Here is a 20,336-nt window from a genome sequence, read left to right as displayed (position 1 = left end):
TTAATTAAAATAACTTCTAAATTAAATTTTTTAGAAATAAAAAAGAAATATTTTATTTAAAATGATATATATATAAAAACTAATAAAATAAATTATTATAAATGTAGTAGTAAAAAGTTTATAAATAAATTTTTTCCTCAGTGATGAAAATTTTAATTAATAATATTTTAATTATTTATTTAAATATTTATATATAAAAAACATAACATCTTTAATATATTATTTGTTATCATTTACGTTGAAATTATTCCAATCATTTCATCATTGAGTTGGTATTAAGATGACTCGTGATATCAACTCAATCAACCATTTTATAATAAGTATAAATATAGATAAAAGTATATATACATGAAAAAAGAAAATATGTTTGTAAAGGCCAAATCTATTGACTAGCGGCCATATTTATTTTCTCTATTGACCTACAAATAATTATCATAATCTTAGGTTTAACATCCGCACTAAGGGTCAATATATAAACACCATGCAAGGTTGAGAACAAAATCCTAGGCACACTCTCTCTCTCAACCTCACATTATTCATCATCTTCGTCGTACCATCCTTCATTGAATCATCGTATGCAATTCTTCATCTAAATAAAAATGGACTTATAATTAGGGGTGTTCAAATAATCGAACTAATTCGGTTAACCGACCGAATCGAATTAGTTTGGTTATTTCGGTTCGGTTACCGAATTAGTTCGGTCGGTTAACGGTTAAGAAAATTTTTAGAATTCGGTTAACGGTTAATTCGGTTCGAATTCGGTTAATTAACCGAATTAACCGAAATTAAATTTTAAATATTAAATATATTATATATAACATATGGGCTCAGCCCAAACCATTTAAAACCCAATTAATAATTTAAGATCCAATAACTTTTAAACCTAAATCAATATTAATTAATTAAAAAATATATATATATTTTTTATTTTATAATTATATATTATTTAAATTAATTGTAAACTGTTTTTTTAATTAAAAAATATTAAATATATTATATATATCATTTGGGCTAAGCCCAAACAATTTAAAACTCAATTAATAATTTAAGATCCAATAACTTTTAAATCTAAATCAATATTAATTAATTAAAAAATTTATCTGAAATTTTTATTTTATAATTATATATTATTTAAATTAATTATAAACCTTTTTTGAATTAAAAACATTTAATTTTTATATAAATTAGAAAATTTTTAAAAAAAATTCGGTTAATTCGAAAATTAACCGAATTAACCGAAATTAATTCGATTCGGTTAATATGTTTGAAAAAAAGTTCGGTTCGGTTAACGGTTAAAGAAAAAAAAAATTCGGTTAATTCGATTAAGGATAGTTCGATTCGGTCGGTCACCGTTTTAACCGAATGAACACCCCTACTTATAATGATCGTAGCTCAAATTTTACCATCAACAAACTTAACTAATTCAAACAAAAGCACGAAAGGGTTTTTTCTTGGTACAAACGAAGTGGCTATGAATAATAGTTTATCATCTTTTAACACATCTCCTTCTAAATCCATTTCTAACAGCTTTATTAGCACGAAAGGGTACAGTTATAGATTTTCTTTTCAAATATAGTTATATTCCATAGTTTTGTCACCCATTAATTTTATGTGCTAATATAGTTATAACTTCTACGTCAATAATATAATTTTAAACTTAACGTATACGTCAGTTAATTTTATTAAATTTTTAGATCTGAAAAAGATAGATAAGAAACCATATATATGGTGAATCATGAGAGACAGTCAAATAATTACATCTAAAATATATATATATATTGAATAGAAAGAATAAATTTATACTAAAAAGCTTAAATCAGTAATCCAATATATAAAAAATCAAGAAAACGAAACGGTAAAAAAATAAAATTTACCTGACAACACCGAAGGAGAGAGTATAAATAACTACAACCCTTGTTGTAATTCTCAACTCCTTTAAAAGAAAATGGGGGTATCGCCATGGATATCACATCAGCTTTTGCAGCTTTTATTTCTCCATTATTCTTCTCGTTTCATGGCTCGGTCGAGTCGAGTCGGTCGAGCCGTCTAAACCGAGAGGCGGATGTGACTATTTCAAAGGGAGTTTGATACAAGATGATACTTATCCTCTTTACAACAGTGCGAGTTGTCCGTTTATTAACTGTTCAGTTAGACTGTCAAGGAAATAAACGACCTGATAAATTTTACCTCAAATATAAATGGAAGCCCACTGCTTGTTCGTTGCCGAGATTTGATGGTTTGGATTTCTTGAAGAAGATGAAGGGGAAGAAAATACTGTTTGTTGGGGACTCACTGAGTTTGAATATGTGGGAGTCATTGTTGTGCATGGTTCATGCAGCAGTGCCGCTATCCAAATACAATTTTAAGAGTGCAGGCAACCACCCCACACTTCCTCTACCGGTGAGTTTGATCGGTTTTTTTTTTCAAAAGTCCAGGACAATTACAAGCACATATATTTGCACAGTTGTTTGAAAACTGATTTTCTTAGCTGAATAACATTTTCTTTTATAATTGTTGCCACTAAATGATTCTTCTCTCATTTTTTTGAATTAATATATAATTATTATTTTAATAATTTTTAATTAAAAATGGATATTTATTGCAGGAGTTTATTCGTTGATCGTGGGTTCATACAGGAAAGGAACAAATGTACGTATAAGATGCAATATAAATTATTTTTCGAATTAAAAGTTTTGCTACAATAGTCGATGGAAATCGTCAAGATTACATGCACTTTCATAAGTCGTCGTGTAGTACTGACGATTTTTATAATTCGTCAAGTAATCATGACAACTTTCATCGAGTATTGCTAAAAAAATTACATTTTTTTTTGATGAAAATACTTGATATATGTAGAAAAAAGCAGTCTCATAATCCACCATCCTAAAGATACAAAATGACAGGTTCAAAGCACACAAAATCTTGACTAAGTTCATAATAACGAAGTGAAAATGTCGAGCCAATTAAGTCATCAACTGATCTCCTCGCAGATCTACACTACTCATATATTGCTAGGGTACATGAATACTCTGACTCTATCTCCCATAGATTTGGGGGGGAGGTTAGACTTGAACTTAGCACGAACAACCCCACTGTTACCATGAGGTCTAGCAACCTTTCCCCAGATGCAGCGATAGTGTGAGCCATTCTTCTTCACTTTAGCCTTGTAGATATAAGCCATACGCAATATTTTTTACTACAACTTATATAAACAATTTTTCTCACTCTATTATCTATTAAAGAAATTTTACCTTTACATATATATATTTTGACACGTTTTAATGGAAATTAGATGGGAATTCATTGAATTGGGAGGAAAGATATATAAGGATATGGATAGATTAATGGCCTTCAAAGAGGGACTAACTACTTGGTCCAAATGGGTTAATTCCAATATGATCCTCATACTACTCAAGTATTTTTTTCAGGGTATCTCTCCTGTTCATACCGAGTAAGTTAAATTATTTATTTTCATTATTGATATAAATTATTTCTTGTACTGCTATTAATGTAACATACTAAACAAAGGATGAATTTTTTACAGTGGCAGGGAATGGAACAGTTCGGTTTCGAAAACCTGTCAAGGCGAAACGACAACGTTAATTGGAACAACTTATCCCGGACCATTGCCGCCGGCGATGTTGGTAGTGAAGCAAGTATTGCAAACGATGTCAAAGCCGGTCACTTTGCTCGATATAACGATGCTTTCATTGTAACTCCCTCATACCGATGTTGGTAACTCGATCCGATCCGGAATGTCACATTAGGGTCACTGGAGCGATCCACCGTAAAAATAGCGGATTTAAAACTTTTATGAAAACATGTAAAATCATAAAATGATTTATAAATACAAAATAAAATTTATCAGTATTCAGAAATAAATAGATTTTCAGACTCATATATAAAACAAAATACAACCTACATGCCCCCTAATCACATGTACCATACTCTGTAAGCAACGCCGGAAGAACTCACGTACTGATGTCGATAAATACACTGGTACGATTCTTTTAACTTGAAATGTGAGTAATAGAGTGAGTTTTGGGAAGCTCAGTAATACAATACTACTAGTTGATGCTACATGACATGCAGATAAATGGAAATCCATATAATTTTCTTATTGGATCAGACGTATACCGGTTTTCAAAATAATCTGGGGTTACACTGGTAGTTCATCGAGTAAAAGCCATGAAGATATCAATTTATAGGAAGCATTCATAGTATCACGTTTTCAGGAGGTCGAATAGGATATCCAGTGTGTTCCATTCAAAACCAGTAAAAATATATAAATCTTTTAAAACTATAGTGAAACCCTCCAACCAACTCTATTATGCAGTTCCCCAGAACTACGTCCATGAGGCTTACCCTAAGCACACATCAAAGGGATCCAACCTAAGATATGCCTTGGGGCCTATAGGCCCACCCAAGGGTATCCTTAGGTCCGTAAGGACTTACCAGTTGGATCATGGTTGTGCCTCCATACTCCAGAATCCTATCCATATAAATATCCAGTAGAAATCAGTTTTAGCCGTAAATCGTAATATCTGGATCGTGATCCAGTAATATGTCATAATCGTGATAATGAAATAAACCGTATACTTGATTTCCACCTGTACACCATAAGTAGTCCAATGATTAACCCAAGGGAGTGCCTTGGGGCCTGAGAGCCTACCCAAGGATCACCTTAGGTCCGTAAGAAATTTCCAACTTGATCAATGTTGTATCTCTAATCTACCCACATAATATCCCAATAAAACAATTCCATTAGTAACCAATATATTTCATGGTCCATTAATCAATAACCATCATATTTTCCAGTGAAAATAGGAAACCTGATAACACATTTCAGGTAACCATAATTCATAAACCAGTAAATTACATGATTCCATAAATCAGGAACAATTCATAGTTTTCGATGAAAACAGTAATCAGATATCACATACCATGTTGTCATGGTTCATAAACCAATAAATCAATAATTTCGTTAAAAACTCATTTCAAAACATATAAAATCGTCATGTAGTACATGTTGAACACACTAGAGGATCCAAGTATTTTTCAGAGGCATTTGGTAATTATCAGTATGAATAACATGAAACTTGCACAATTTGATCAGATTCCAGGAAAGAGGTCCTATTGAAGGGAATCGATTACTAATCGATCTAATCAGACATTTAAGGTTGATACTTAAGAATCCCACTATGATTCATGTGCATCCGAAAAGTGTTCAGGAACCTTATACAGAATAATTCTAGATTCATATTTACTGAGAGTGATTCTATTACCCAAACAATCATGGGTATTCGAGAGTATGCATTGAATTAACAAGATTTTAGTCTAATTGAACCAAATGGGGTATTCATAATCTTTTACATCTGAGTTACTTGTGTTTTCATATATGACCGTAGTGATTTGAGCTGATAAGGGAGAAATGAAGATTTAGGACACTTATAATTTGTGTCGATCTATCGAATTATTGAACAACTTGAGCTGGCAACTCCCATAACTGATGCCTGTCGAATAGTCAATTCATTTTCCTTCCAGGGTATTCACTCTTTAATACCAACAATTATTGTTCATAGATCATCTTTAGAATCATCGTTGAATATATCTTAAAGAGACGAACATATATTCCATAGATCTTTATTTCATTTCCACTTTTAAACTATATCAGGAAATACCGACTTACTTGATTAGTGGTTCATAACCCATAGGGATGATACATCATGTATGTTCATCAGAGTTTCCAGACTTATCCAAATCATTTACTTAATCCTCAATCATTGAGGTTGCTAAGTTCATTTATTAGTCAAGTCTATCCCAGTCACTTCAGTGTTCCAGAGTAATTCGGTCATTTCAATTATTCAGATACATACAATACTTCCATTCAGTTCATTTCAGAGCTGAGGGTATTAGAAATTCTAGGGTTTAGAGGTACTTTAGGCCATTTTACACTTTAGGGCATTTTGGTCATTTTACACTTTAGGGGTATTTCTATAATTCCAATATAGATCCAGAATTTAATTTGATGATTCCAAGGTTCTCGTGAATCAAGGTATGAGTTTTCAAGTCGTCTTTATTATCATAGTCATCCATATTTCGTTTTACTCTTTAAATGTATTATCGTAATTTTGATTAATTCTGACAGTGTCGTTACTTCGGGTAAATTAGGCTTGAAAGTATTCCAGCTCCATTAAAGTTCAGAGTACTTTGCTCATTTGCTCACTGAAGGTTAATTTCACCACTAAGGGAAATCTTGGTCATTTTTCAATACAAGGGCATTTTTATAATTTATACATGGCGCTCTTTTCGATAATTTCATATCCAAATATTTCCATCATTTAACCTATAACGAGATTAATCATAATTTACGAGTTCTGAGTTTTACTAATTTACTGATTAAATTATTGAACCGATGTATATTCTCGGTCACTCTACATATTTCTTTTTCGAGTCGTCTGAGGCTTTTACATTGTTTTGTCCTTAATCCTATTTATGTATGAGTTCAATGATAATTAATTACATCTAATAGATCAATCATTCCAATCAAGCATTTACCAACTATCCATGAGTTCCATAAAGCATACAAAAGGTAGTAGAGTATTACCTCGATTTCTGTGCCATACCGATCGACCATTTAAACTCTATTCAATCGCCCTCGAACTTGAATTCAAAGTCCAATAATTCCTCAAATACATATCAACAAAAATTTCATAAAAAACAGAGCTTAATTGCGAAAAACGGATCGAATCGGGTGATAAATCAGTGAAAAATAGCTTACTGAGTTTGAATTTGAAAAAACGAACTCATGACGTCGAAAAACATAAAATATGACTTTTCAAAAATTTTAACTTTTTTTGTCAAAGTCAACGGCCAACGGCTCGGTCAATAACAAATGAGGGTCAACGGGGGAGAGAATGAAAAAACATTCTGGAAAACAGATGAGTGAGAGAGTTTATAATTTAACATATAATAAAAATGGGTAAATTTAGGATTGGGTCACTGAATTTCTTACACTTTCTAAATGGTCTATTAACTTTACGATTTTACACTTTAATCCTTAATTTTTTCAAAATACCACTTAAATTTAATATTTTATAATTTTTAAAATTTAACCCTAAATTGGGGTGTTACATTCATTGCTGAGGAAAGATGGTCATCCTTCTATTTATGATGGGAAGAAGGGAAACGATTGTAGCCATTGGTGTCTTGCTGGACCACATGATACATGGAACCAAATTCTCTATGCATTGCTCTCAAATTCCTAGGGAGCTAGGGACGTTGGTTTAAATTTGTAATTTCTTTTAACCTTTTTTTTGTTCGCTTAATAAATTGCATTTTCTAAAATGGAATTAGTTTAACATTTACCAAAGAATCAAATATTTTCTTTAAATTAGATATAAATTTAAACTTGCCCTCATTCCCAACAGTAGAAAAGAATATTAATTTTTTGGTAAAGTACACAAATGACCCCCTAACTATAGGGTGTTACTTTGTTGAGTCTTCTCACTATTAAAAGTTACAAAGTGATCCTTCAAATATAAAACATTACTTTGTTGAGTTCGCTGACTATTAAAAGTTAAAAAAATGGTTACCTGGCTATTCATATATTCTAAATTCATCATCTTTCATTAAAAAATTGACGGTAGTATGAGTTTGACGTTAACATGCTGACCATTGATTTTTAACGAAAAATGATAAGTTTGGAACATAATGAATAGTTGGGTGACCATTTTGTAACTTTTAAAATTCGAGAGACTCAACAAAGAAACATTATATAGTTGAAGGACCATTTTATAACTTTTAATAGTTGAGGATAATTATTGGAATTAACCCATTTGTTAAAAATACTCAAATATTATATATATATATATATATTTAGGACAATTTTAAGGTCAATTCTGTCACGTTCGTTAAAAAATATGTCAACCACTCAAAATATGCATGCTTTTATAATTTTTTGAAAATTTTATTTTATAAAACTTAAAATTATTATTAAAAAGTAAATTTCTCTAAATTAAAAAATCTCAAAATCTTTAGCCCCAAAACTTATTTCCATTGTCGGTTTCTGTCGTCATCATTTTCGCTGAATGCCCATCTAATTGTAACTGAATTACCATTATTGATCTTCTTATTACTTTCGTTCTAATCATCTATATCTTAAACATAAATCCATAAATCTCCTTAAACCCAAGTCCTTAAATTCTCAATACAAAAAATCCTAATCTCAAAGCATATTACCTCCGTCTATCACCACCGATGTTGTTGAAAATCTATCCATCTATCGTCACACTCTCATTGTCGATCATCCTTTTTCGATGCTCTAATCCCATAAATCCCTAAACTTAAACCCTAATTCTTGATAAACCTTAAACCCCTAAATCCATGTACCCAAAGTTCTAATCTCAAAATCAATTACCACTGTTGACTATCACTACCCTTATCGAATACCATACATTTATCGTTGGGCATGCATTATTGGTCATCCTCTTTTCATCATCTAAATGCCTTAAACTCCTAAACTTAAGTTAAAAAATTAAGGTTTTATGAATTTTGGGTTGTTTTGTAAAAATATAAAAATGTAAAGTTTCTTTTAACTTTTTGAATTTCATTTTTTGAAAAAATTAAAAAAATAAAAATTAAATCAGATATCAAATATTGATTGATAGAGTAATTTTAATAAATTATTTCAACGATGATAATATAATTGATCAACTTGAAGAATATTAAGTAATTATTTAAATCAGAAAAGTTATAGGCTTAAACTTAACAATAAAATTAACCAGAAGTATAATTTGAGTATTTATTTTTTAATTAAATATATTTATAATTATATTATATAAAATTTGAAAGTATTTGATATTACATAAAAATTGTCATCCATTAGGTGGCTTTTGGATGGAGGAATGTGAGATTCCTATGGGAATAAAATTCACATTCTCCCGTTTGGTTAGCCCGTGAATCTCATTCTCGGTAATGTAAGATTACCAATAGTGCATTTTTTGGTGTATATTACTGGGAATGTCATTACCTCCCTTTCCTTAAGTATTGTTGGATTACCGACGTTTTGGACTAAAATGCCTTTAATTTTTTTGCCAAAAATATCATTCTTCTGTCATTGAATAATAAAAAATCTACGAATGTTAAATTACAAATTTATCCTTAAACTATTTTAAATTTACAAAAAAAAACTATAGTTAAAATTTTATATGAAGTTCATGGATTAAAATAAAATTGTACCCTTTCATTAAACCTTTTTATATTTTCAATTTTGTAAAAAAAATTATATAAATTTTATGAATTTAAATTTTTTAAAGAAAATATATAAATATTTTTCAACTTGTTAAAAAAATAAATATATAATAAGGATAATTTGGTCAAATATATATTCCAATAATCTTTTATTCCTTTAATCAAACACGGTAATCTTACATTCCTGCTAAACCAACCAAACACAAAATATAACATTCTCAGTAATCTTATTCACTGATAATCTTACATTTTCACTGATAATCTTACATTCCGTGAACCAAACACAGACTTAATATCTGGGATCAAAATATCTGGGATCAAATACCACGCGTACAAGTGTAAAGAAATATTACTCCTAATTACTGTTGCAAAATATCTAGTTTGATTATTGAATCAAACAAACGGAGTCAAGCGCCGGTGCGATCTCAGTCAACGCCTGTTCCCAGTGGTTTCCGCCCATCCCTTCCGTTTAAACCAAACCCTACGAACCAGGCAATACATTAAGCAATCAAGTCTCATTCTTCAGTATTTGCTTCCCTTTCCCTTCCCTTCCTTCGATTTTTTTACCCCAAATAAATACTTTAATTTCATTGGGATATTCCTTTGTTTTCCTATGCTATGCTCACACTAGGTTGTAAATGAGACGAGATAGATCACGAGCTACTCGATATCGATCTAGTTAAGGCTCAATAAATACTCGGATCGAATGGACTTAACTCGAGCTCGACTAGAATTCTTAACGAGCCGAAACGAGTTATTTGAAACGAACTACTTAATATTCGACTCGAAAAGCTCGTGAGCAGCTCGAAAATATAATATATTAAGATTTTATTTTAAAAAAAATAAATTATTAATAATATTAAAATTTATGTGTTGTTTTTTTATAAAAAAAAATACAATAAGACTTTGATGTAATTAAGGTTCAGGTTTAAGTTTGAAGATTTAATATTGTTAAGTTTAAGATTTTTTTTTTTCGGGTCTTTTCGAGCTGCTCACGAGTTTCTGTTCAAGATTTCGAGTTCGAGTCGAGCTTAAAAATTTTAAACTCACGAATTTTCGAATTGAATCGAGTTCAACAATACTTGAACTCGACTCGACTTGTTTACACCCCTACCTCGCACACAATGAATTTAGGTTTCTTTTATATATTTCTAAAAAGAAAGAGAAAAAATGAAACCTCATTTGATTCTGCTGTGTATAGTTTATTCTCTTATATGTTAATAATTTTCCTTCACTTGAAATTTACAGTAAACGATTGTGATTAGTATTATGCCTTCAATTTGGGCAGGTACTGCTTCATCTGTATTAGATGAATCCAACTAAGTGGTTTCGCTGCCTGTCTAGTGTTAAGGAATCCTCTAGGAAGATATCCACATTAGGTGAATCATTCCATGATCATGTTTTGAATAAACATCCTTATGGTATTTTTGACCCAGCAAAGCCTTGCATTCCTCTTAGTATTCGAGGTCAAAGGTGTTTCCATCAGCAACTTTAGCAGCAGGAATGTTCTGGGTATGGTGGAATAGGTTCTCTACAAAGTTTGATGTCTGGGAGAATTTTGTTTTCGAGATTTAACCTACCTTGCTCTTTTCGAGGAAATTCTCCTTGGTCGACACAAGGGAGTCCTGCATATTGCTATTATGGCAACATTGCTAACAATGAACCTGATTTAAGTAGAAATTTTCTTGCACAGCTTTGGGTTGCAGAAAGAAAAATGATAAAGGATCTTGAAAAAAGAAGAAAATGTAAGCACCTAAATTATGTTGGAGAACAGAAATCATTTGAACATCCATTTGAAAAATGCTTTCCCGGCGGTAGAGTTAAAGTAGAAGAATCTAGTGATCGAGCTGTACCGGTTTTCAAGCAACAACCAGTTTGTCAAAATATCTCAGGTTTTCTTCGGCCAACATCACAAGAAGAGGTAAAGTCCTTTGTAGTTTTCATTTCTTTTCACCTTTTTGTTTTTCATTGGGTGAAGGGAGATTCAAACCTAGTTCTTGGAGCAGGGGAATACGTTCACCTACAGTTGATACTAATTTTAGATGCTAATTCTGTTATGTTATATTTCTTTTAATGGTTACTCTTTCCTTTTGGAGGTTTTAACACTTATACATTCAAAAAATTAGCCGACAATAGTTGTTTCTGAAATTATTCAGGCTCAAATTGCACCTCTTCTTGCTAGGTCCAATCTTCTAATTACCAGGGATATCGAGGGGGCAAATATTGTACTTGGTTTTGAGCAGGTAATACCCCCCTCTTACCCTATATAGTATATATTAGAGCTTTAATTTTGCACTGCATGAGCATCACAATGAAGCTCATCATCAAAATCTTTTCTTATGGTGTGATGATCTATAAGTTGACATACTACTACAAATGTTGATATTTTTCCAATGTTAGTTTTTCTTTGTTCTTTCTATTTGGCAACTAGAAGAAGTTTTTAAAATGCTCATTAAAAGGAAAATAGGTTTATACTTATCATGTTACAGTTTTCTTGCTATTTTTCCAATGTTGAGTTTTACATAAACGCGTTTTATTCCTTGCTGATCTTTTATATAATCTTGATGTAGTTTGAAAAGGATATCTCATATAAACATTGTTTGTAATTTGTAGTTCTAAATGCCGCATGAATGAATTCTTTTTGATATTCCAGCAAACTGATTCAAAAGAGGGAGAAACTATTCATAAAAAAGGAAAAAAATAAAATTGGAATATAAGAAAAGTAGTTAGGTAAAATTGGTTGCAGAAGATTGGGATAGGGTGAAGAGAAGAAATGGTTGCACATATTTAATAAAATTAGAGATCTTTAATATACTATGCAAAAGCTCCTAGATATGACAAACACGTGTGCTCATTAAGCTGTCAACATCTTGATAACAGAACATAGAGTATTAAGTACTTCATATCAGGGAGAAATTTTCTGGCCATTCTGATGTTAGAAATACATATTTATTTCATCTTCGTTTTCTTTTGGATTCTTGATTTTGCTTTTTACTTTTTTTTATAGGAATTGAAGACCTCGTTAAAAAACTCCTTCTTGATTAAAAGAGCTTGTAGAAAAGCTCCTTAATCAGCGGAAGGAGGAAAAGAGTGCCTTAAGATTTCATTAACCATAAGAAACATAAGATACAATCAGAAAAACCTCCCCCAACATAAATAACCCAAAACAACCAGAAGAACCCTAAACAACAACACTAACACAACGAAATCCAACTAAGCTATATCGACAATCACAAAAATGACTAACCAGATTTAACACCTTAACTACCCGAAAACCAACACAAAAACAAAACAATTACAGCAGAAGCCAAATATCACAGCCGACTCAAACCATAAAATCCAAAATCAAAAAGCCCTGAACTTCCACTCGAAGAGTACAAGACTCTTCTTCCGCATTACTGCCTCTTCTAGCTCGACTTGTCGACATAGACCATCCAAAACTCCAACTATAGAACCTTCAAGATCAGAAAAAACTCCCTCTCCATGCACCTTCCTCTGAGACTTATTGCTTTGACATTAACTAGGCTTCCTTTGATGAGCAGAGAATTTTTCTTGAAAATTTCGGAGAGAACTAAATATAGCATTTCTCTCCTCCAAAGCTGTTTTTTTATGACGCCCAACCACTTTCTCGGAATTCGACAGCCCCATCCCCTGACCAACAGGTAATTCCTCGTGTACCACCAATACCTTAAATCCATCAGAAGGTATGGTCGAGAACTAGCATTTGTTCTCTAATCATGTTTGTTGAAATGCAGGAGAACCGATATGCAATAGTGGATGTCTGCTACCCTCAGTCGGTAAGTACTATTCTGTTACAGTTCAAGAGAATTAGATAAGAATGTGAGAATGAGAAAATAGAGAAGAAAGGATTTCAGGGAAATAGAAAACTCTTCATTCATAATCTGAGGAATCAATGCCTTACAACCAGTCTTATTTAGTTATAGGGCTAAAAACGTAAATTGCAAATAATGCCAGCTGGCGTTACATCTATAACAGTTATAACAAACTGATCATATCTTTCTCTTTCAGGTTACTGGGCCACCAGTCTTGGGCTGCTTCAACTCTGCTTGGGTCTAAAACTCCACTAAATCCAATGCCTCCTGAACCGGTTCAGCTGCACGAATCACTTGAAAGGGTAAATGCATCATTTCCTCTTCTTCAGTTACAATCCCTAATTCCCTTCTTTTCTTTCATTCTCTCGCCTCGATTCCTAATTCACCATCCTCAATCCCTAACCCTATGCTTCTTCTTTTCCCAATTCCTTCGTTCTCTCCGCCATCATCGATCTCTTCCCTCTCATCTCCACCAACTGTAACAATACCCGCCGCTGGAATCGATCTTTTTCCCCAAGGATCAAACTTTGGAAACTGTCCTCGGAGAACAGTATAGTCCTCCCACGTATCACTGGATTCATCGAGGTTTCGCCATCGTACCAGCAACTGAGTTACAGGTTTGTGCTGTCTATTTATGATTCTTCTGCCCATAACCTTATACGGTTCCACGCGAATCTGACCATCATCATCCATTGCAAGAGGTTCAGTTGAAGAAATACCCGAATCGCCCACATGTTTCTTCAGGACACTGACATGAAAAACATGATGCAACCTAGAAGAATCTGGTAAGTCCAATTTATACGCAACTTCCCCAATCTTCTCAATAATTTTATAAGGACCGTAATACTTTGCTGCTAATTTTAAATTTTTTTGCAGGGCCAGTGAAGTTTGGCGATATGGCTGTAACTTCAGGTAAACACTATCTCCCACTGCAAATACCCTCTCCGTCCTCTTTTTGTCTGCTTGCTATTTCATTCTGCTGCTTGCTTGCTCTAACCGTAACTTAACCAATTGTCTAATATTTTCTCTGCTAGTCATTAAATCACTAACAGACTGCACTGTAGTTTCTGTCTGCCAAACTATAGTAGGAGGTTTATAACCATACAAAGCCTGAAATGGTGTAAGCTTTAGGGCAGTGTGATAAGTTATACCATCATTCTGCATGTGGCAACCATTTAGCCCACTGCTTTGGTTAAAAAAAACATAGGCCCCTTAAATATTGTTCTAAACACTGATTCACCCTTTCTGTTTGACCATCAGTCTCTGGATGGTAAGTAGTGCTAAATAATGTCTTAGTCCCCAGCTGCTTCATTAGTTCTCTCCAAAAGAGACTAGTGAATGTTTTGTTTCTGTCAGAAATGGCCATTTTAGGCTGGCTATGAAGTTTATAGACAATATCCAAATATAATTTGGCTACATCAGCAGCTGAATAGGGATGTGACAATGCTAGGAAATGACTGTATTTTGTAAACTTGTCAACTATCGCCAAAATGCAGTTTTTCCTCAAAGATGTAGGTAAACCCTCTATAAAATCCATAGTAATAAACTCCCAAGCCTGTTGAGGAATAGGAATTGGTTGTAGGAGTCCTGGCTTAGCAATATGCTCCACATTTGTTTGTTGACACACTGTACCAACCTTGATCTGATCTGCTACCATAGCTTTCAACCTAGGCCAATAAAAATAAGCCTTAATCCTCTGATAAGTGGCCTGTATACCAGAATGACCCCCATGGGGTGAATCATGTAGGATCTGAATAATTTGCACCCTTAGAGTTCCATTAGCTCCAATATAAACTCTATTTTGAAATCTAAGGATACCCTTAGAATATTTCTACCTAGTATCAACACTAGGAGTAACTGTTAAAACAGAGATCCATTCAGCAACTAATTTATCCCCTTTATAAGTCTCTTCCACCTCTTGCACCCAACTAGGAATGATCAAAATAGTAGTCATAGCTAAACATTGAACTTGATCTTCCCACTGTCTAGAAAGGGCATCAGCAACTACATTAGATTTTCCCTTCCTGTACTGAATAGTGTAATCCAACCCCAGCAGTTTAGTCAGACCCTTCTGTTGAATAGCAGTAGTTAATTTCTGCTCTAATAAATACTTGAGAGGTTCATGGTCTGTTTTGATAACAAACGGACTGCCTTCTAAATAATGTCTCCATTTAGAAGCTGCCAATAAAATAGCAAGGTACTCTCTTTCATATATAGAAAGAGCAGCATGTCTAGGACTAAGTGCCTTGCTAAGGTAAGCAATAGGTCTTCCATCCCGAGACAATACAACCCCAATTCCTCCTGAACTTGCATCTATCTCCAAATAAAAACATTTACCAAAATTTGGTAATGCTAAAACAGGGGCTTCACACATAGCATTCTTTAAATTCTCAAAAGCCAGAAATACCTCCTTATTCCACTTAAAACTGTCCTTCCTGAGCAGTTGTGTCAAGGGTTTACTCATTGTACCATAACCCTTTATAAACCTTCTGTAATAGCTTGTTAAGCCCAAAAATCCACGCAAATATTTTAGAGATTTTGGCACAGGCCAATCCTTCATAGCTTCAACTTTGGAAGGGTCAGTAGAGACTCCAGAAGCTGAGATAATATGGCCCAAGTATTCCACTTGAGTCTGTCCAAAGAAGCATTTGGACCTCTTGGCAAATAATTGATTAGTTTTCAAAATTTCCAAAACTAATTGAAGATGAACAACATGATCTGCCATAGAGGTACTGTAAACTAGGATATCATCAAAAAAAATCAAGACAAATTTTCTAAGAAATGAACTAAATAATTCATTCATTAGAGCTTGGAATGTAGCAGGTGCATTAGTAAGCCCAAAGGGCATTACCTTAAATTCACAGTGGCCTTGATGAGTTCTGAATGCTGTCTTATAGATATCCTCATGTTTAATTTTGATTTGTCAATAACCAGACCTCAAATCAATTTTAGAAAAATAAACAGCTCCATGTAGCTCATCCAATAAATCCTCCACCACATGAATTGGGAACTTATCTTTCACTGTCATGCTGTTTAGCTTACTGTAATCTACACAAAACCTCCAAGTACCATCCTTATTTTTTATTAAAAGACATGGAGAAGCAAATGGACTTTTGCTTGGCTGAATAATAGAGGATGATAACATATTAGCAATCTGCCTTTCCACTTCAATTTTCTGATTGTGTAGAAATCTATAAGGTCTTAAATTAATAGGAGCAGCTTCAGGTTTAAGAGTAATAGCATGATTATGATTCCTTGTAGGTGGCAGACCTGTAGGCTCAGTAAAAACAAAGTGATATTGGTCCAATAGAGACTGAATAGTTGTAGGAACAGACTTGGACCCTTCAGACATAGTAAATAAGACTACATGTCCCAGAATAGATGAATCAGAAGCTGTCATCTTCAATAGGGTAGCTCCTGAAATCTGCTGTAGAAAATTAGATTATTGCTGACCTTGTATAATAATCTGCTCCCCTTTATGCACAAAACTCAATGTCATATTATTGAAGTCCATCAAAATTGGACTGAACAGTTTCATCCGATCCACACCTAATACCATATCACTGTCCCCCAACTGAAGTAATCTAAAATCATGCATAAAAGAGTGCCCTTGCATCTTCCATTCCACCTCATTACACCTTGCTGAACTATAAAGTTGCTGTCCATTTGCTACTGTAATAGCCAAAGGATAAGGAGTATTAACCCGTGTACCAGCTTCAGCCCACTGAGGTGTTAAAAAACTGTGAGTACTACCACTGTCAATCAATATACTAAGTGGCCTCCCTTGAATTGTTCCTTGTATCTGTAAGGTATTATGATCAATACATCCATTAATAGTATTCATTGATATTTCTAGATTCTCTTCTTCTTGCATACTCGTTTGCTCCGAATCTGCTGGTGAATTTTCTGAGGGTAAAACAGTGTCATCCTCCATCATCATGTTCAATTGATTCATTTTGCATTGATGACCTGGAATAAATTTATCTCCACATTTAAAGCATAAATTGTTTTGTCTTCTGTAATCTATTAAATTCTGCTTTGGTGATAGATTAGCTGAATTTTTCTATTGTACTGGTAGCTGATTTGGCTTTGGAGTAGATATAGGGTTTGTATAGGGTGCACTTCTGAAGGTTGGTCTCAATCTTTTGCTTTCAAATTCCATAGACAGCTCATATAACTTAGTTTGCCTACATGCCTCCGAAAGTGACTTAGGTGCTAAGACCTTAACTCTGTGTTTAATATCCTCCCTTAACCCACTACTAAATAGTGAAACAAAAAATTCTTCCCATAGTGTAGGGCTATGTAGTAACATATGTGGTTGTAATTCCTCAAATCTGTCCTGATATTCATCCACAGTCCCTTTCTGCACTAACTTTCTAAACTCCTCTACTATATCAACAAAAAATCTATCACTGAACCTATGACATAGGTCTGCCTCAAACTCATGCCATGTAACATGATGTTTTTGCATAATATAACCATCAAACCAAATTTCAGCCTTACCTCCTAAATGCATTGTAGCCACTTCAACTCTTTGCTCATCTGCAATATTACAAAGAGCAAAATATTTCAAAAACTTTTGTAGCCATCCCCTTGGATTAAGTCCTTCAAACATTGGCAGCTCAATTTTTGGTCTATGCCACATTGCTCCTGACATATTAGAAGACCCCCCAATACCTCTTTTATCCCCTTCCACTGCCACTAACTGATTTCTAACAGTACTGTTCTCCCCCATCAGATTGTCATTTTTAAAGCTAGGAAAATCAGCTGGTTTAGACTTAAGAATTCCAGGTTCATCAGGTTTATAAGTAAACCTAGTCTTATCATTTATCACTGTCACCTTAACAGGTTGTCTGCCACTCATATTAGATGAATTAAGGGTCTGTACCTGATCATCAACAGACTGATTTTGGTCCTCCTTCCTCCCAGTCAAAATCTTCAAGATTTCTTCAACATATCCTTGATTTGTAGTTAGCCTAGACTCCAGTGTAGTGATCCTATTTTCCTGAATCTCCCACCATTTAGGTGGACTAGTCTCATCTTGTCATTTTTTCACCATAGCTACTAAGTCCTCTATCTGTTTCTGCAAACCAGCTAAATCCGTTTCCATACTCTGATTCTTTTTTGTTATGCCCACTGATTTTCTTGTTTCCAGAACCGAAGCTCTCGATACCAAATTGTTACAGTTCAAGAGAATTAGATAAAAATGTAAGAATGAGAAAATAGAGAAGAAAGGATTTCAGGGAAATAGAAAACTCTTCATTCATAATCTGAGGAATCAATGCCTTACAACCAGTCTTATTTAGTTACAGGGCTAAAAACGTAAATTGCAAATAATGCCAGCTGGCGTTACATCTATAACAGTTATAACAAACTGATCATATCTTTCTCTTTCAGGTTACTGGGCCACTAGTCTTGGGCTGCTTCAACTCTGCTTGGGTCTGAAACTCCACTAAATCCAATGCCTCCTGAACCAGTTCAGCTGCACGAATCACTTGGAAGGGTAAATGCATCATTTCCTCTTCTTCAGTTACAATCCTTAATTCCCTTCTTTCCATTCCTTCTCTCGCCTCGATTCCCAATTCACCATCCTCAATCCCTAACCCTAGGCTTCTTCTTTTCCCAATTCCTTTGTTCTCTCTGCCATCATCGATCTCTTCCCTCTCATCTCACCAACTGTAACATATTCTAAGATTCTTTTCTTGCATTTTTTGCCTAAAGAACAAAGTTGGTAGCAATTGAGAAAATATTATGCTCCATAAATAAAATGAAAAAGAATATTGTGCACCTATAATTCTTCTGAAATACCTAACTGTAAGCTTTATTTTTGTAGCCTGTTGGTTTTATTCGTGAGAAGAGAAACGACATTACTAGATAGGTGAACTATTAAACTCAATTTTTTTGTTGGACATGGGTTTATCTATGATCAACTTTACTGTTATTTCATTTCATATTTAAATTTTGATCAAGTTTCTAGAAACCATTTGAAAGCTCGGACTACTTTCTCTTTCCTGTTGTTTATGGTTCATGCTTCCATTGTATTATTTCCCTATGCTCTTTTGTGAGTTCTGCAATTGTCTGTATAATTTTGTCCACAGTACCCTAATTCATGATGTGTCACAACAACTTCATCCAATTACCCTTTATTTTGAAGCAATGAAGATTGATCATCAATGAAGAATATGAACCAACATCATCCAACAACGTTTTTAACTTTGGAAGGGCCATAAATGTCACTATGGATAATTGTAAAAGGTTGAGGGTGTGTAATTTGTTTTGGGATAAACAGTTCTTGTATGCTTGGCAAATTGGTAAATAGGCAAATATCAGAGAAAAAAATTAAGTTTTTTACTCAACTCGAAAAACAAATTTTCAAGATAATGGATATTGGGATGTCCTAGCCTATAATGCCATAATAGAATATCATTGGAAAAAAATGTGAAGTAGAAGGGAATTTAGAAACAAATTGAGAACTATTAAAAAAGAAAAAATAAACAGACTGAGAAGCACAACTTGAGTGGACTTGTCTTGGAGGAGGTGTCCCTTTGAGTATGTAGAGTATACTACAGAGTTTAGCACTGCCAATCACCTTCCCGAGTTCAGTGCCTGAAATTCATAAAGATTGGAGTCAAATTTAGTGTAACATTGCAGATCGTGGGAAAACTTTCTAACAGATAGAAGATTACAGGCTAAGTGAGGAATATAAAGCACAAATGAAATATTAGGATTCCGTGTTACTTGAATATTACCAAACCCTTAAACTTTAGAAAGAGATCCATTTATTGTCTTAACATTTGATGGTGTTTGTAGTCATCGAAAGGTCTGAAATAGATTGATATCACATGTCATGTGATCTGATGATCTAGAATCTACTATCCATGTTGTAGATGTGTCGTTATCTACGGTGTTTGCAAAAGAAATAGTACCTTAATGAGTTACAAAGCCTGTATGATTATCACTTATCATGTTTCTAAATATTTTCTAAAGTTCTTTAATTTGTTCTTTGTTGAAAATCTTGTTGCTACTGCCATCATTTGGAACCTCAGTGAAGTTTGCATGGTTTTCCCTCGTCTGCCTTGCTTCTTGGTTTGTGGCAGGTGATGGGGTTGGGTGACATCTTGACTAGACTGGTTTGGAAAAGATTTTGTTCAGATCCTGACTGACTTTCGATGATAAGGTGAAAGGGTTCATAATGGAGTAGAGTTAGGTATGAAACCTAGCCTGATACCAAATAGAAATAGTGAAGATGGT

The 20,336-nt window shown here is 33.5% G+C and overlaps 3 protein-coding genes across 3 annotated transcripts; 2 read left to right on the top strand and 1 right to left on the bottom strand.

Annotated features, from left to right (window-relative positions):
* Nucleotides 1–2,849: 2,849 nt before the first annotated feature.
* Nucleotides 2,850–3,181, bottom strand: LOC120151162 (60S ribosomal protein L35a-1-like). The gene has a single exon (XM_039163699.1). The coding sequence runs from the start codon at nt 3,179–3,181 to the stop codon at nt 3,002–3,004; it is 180 nt and encodes a 59-aa protein (XP_039019630.1). The 3' UTR covers nt 2,850–3,001.
* A 100-nt stretch (nt 3,182–3,281) lies between these two features.
* LOC120151182 (protein trichome birefringence-like 37) lies at nt 3,282–7,329 on the top strand. Its single transcript, XM_039163715.1, has 3 exons — nt 3,282–3,451; nt 3,545–3,706; nt 7,136–7,329. Exons 1-3 carry the CDS (start codon nt 3,282–3,284, stop codon nt 7,266–7,268), a joined length of 465 nt encoding a protein of 154 aa, XP_039019646.1. The 3' UTR covers nt 7,269–7,329.
* Nucleotides 7,330–10,728: 3,399 nt separating this feature from the next.
* LOC120151181 lies at nt 10,729–13,329 on the top strand. The gene is made up of 4 exons (XM_039163714.1): nt 10,729–11,173; nt 11,409–11,495; nt 13,008–13,049; nt 13,282–13,329. Exons 1-4 carry the CDS (start codon nt 10,796–10,798, stop codon nt 13,327–13,329), a joined length of 555 nt encoding a protein of 184 aa, XP_039019645.1. The 5' UTR covers nt 10,729–10,795.
* The last annotated feature ends 7,007 nt before the right edge of the window (nt 13,330–20,336 follow it).

The sequence above is a fragment of the Hibiscus syriacus genome, unplaced genomic scaffold (assembly GCF_006381635.1).
Source record: "Hibiscus syriacus cultivar Baekdansim isolate YM2019G1 unplaced genomic scaffold, ASM638163v2 tig00111028_pilon, whole genome shotgun sequence".
In the NCBI taxonomy this organism is placed as follows: Eukaryota; Viridiplantae; Streptophyta; class Magnoliopsida; order Malvales; family Malvaceae; genus Hibiscus; species Hibiscus syriacus.
The sequence above is the reverse complement of the archived record's forward strand: the minus strand, read 5'-3'. Positions and strand labels throughout refer to the sequence as shown.

What these genes read in the sequence shown, in the direction of transcription:
- LOC120151162 (XM_039163699.1), bottom strand. Translation starts at nt 3,181, where the DNA reads ATGGCTTATATCTACAAGGCTAAAGTGAAGAAGAATGGCTCACACTAT.
- LOC120151181 (XM_039163714.1), top strand. Translation starts at nt 10,796, where the DNA reads ATGTCTGGGAGAATTTTGTTTTCGAGATTTAACCTACCTTGCTCTTTT. An exon ending in GGCCAACATCACAAGAAGAG is followed by an intron (nt 11,174 to 11,408) that starts GTAAAGTCCTTT and finishes GAAATTATTCAG; the next exon opens with GCTCAAATTGCACCTCTTCT. An exon ending in ATGTCTGCTACCCTCAGTCG is followed by an intron (nt 13,050 to 13,281) that starts GTAAGTACTATT and finishes TTTCTCTTTCAG; the next exon opens with GTTACTGGGCCACCAGTCTT.
- LOC120151182 (XM_039163715.1), top strand. Translation starts at nt 3,282, where the DNA reads ATGGAAATTAGATGGGAATTCATTGAATTGGGAGGAAAGATATATAAG. An exon ending in ATCTCTCCTGTTCATACCGA is followed by an intron (nt 3,452 to 3,544) that starts GTAAGTTAAATT and finishes AATTTTTTACAG; the next exon opens with TGGCAGGGAATGGAACAGTT. An exon ending in TTGCTCGATATAACGATGCT is followed by an intron (nt 3,707 to 7,135) that starts TTCATTGTAACT and finishes TGGGGTGTTACA; the next exon opens with TTCATTGCTGAGGAAAGATG.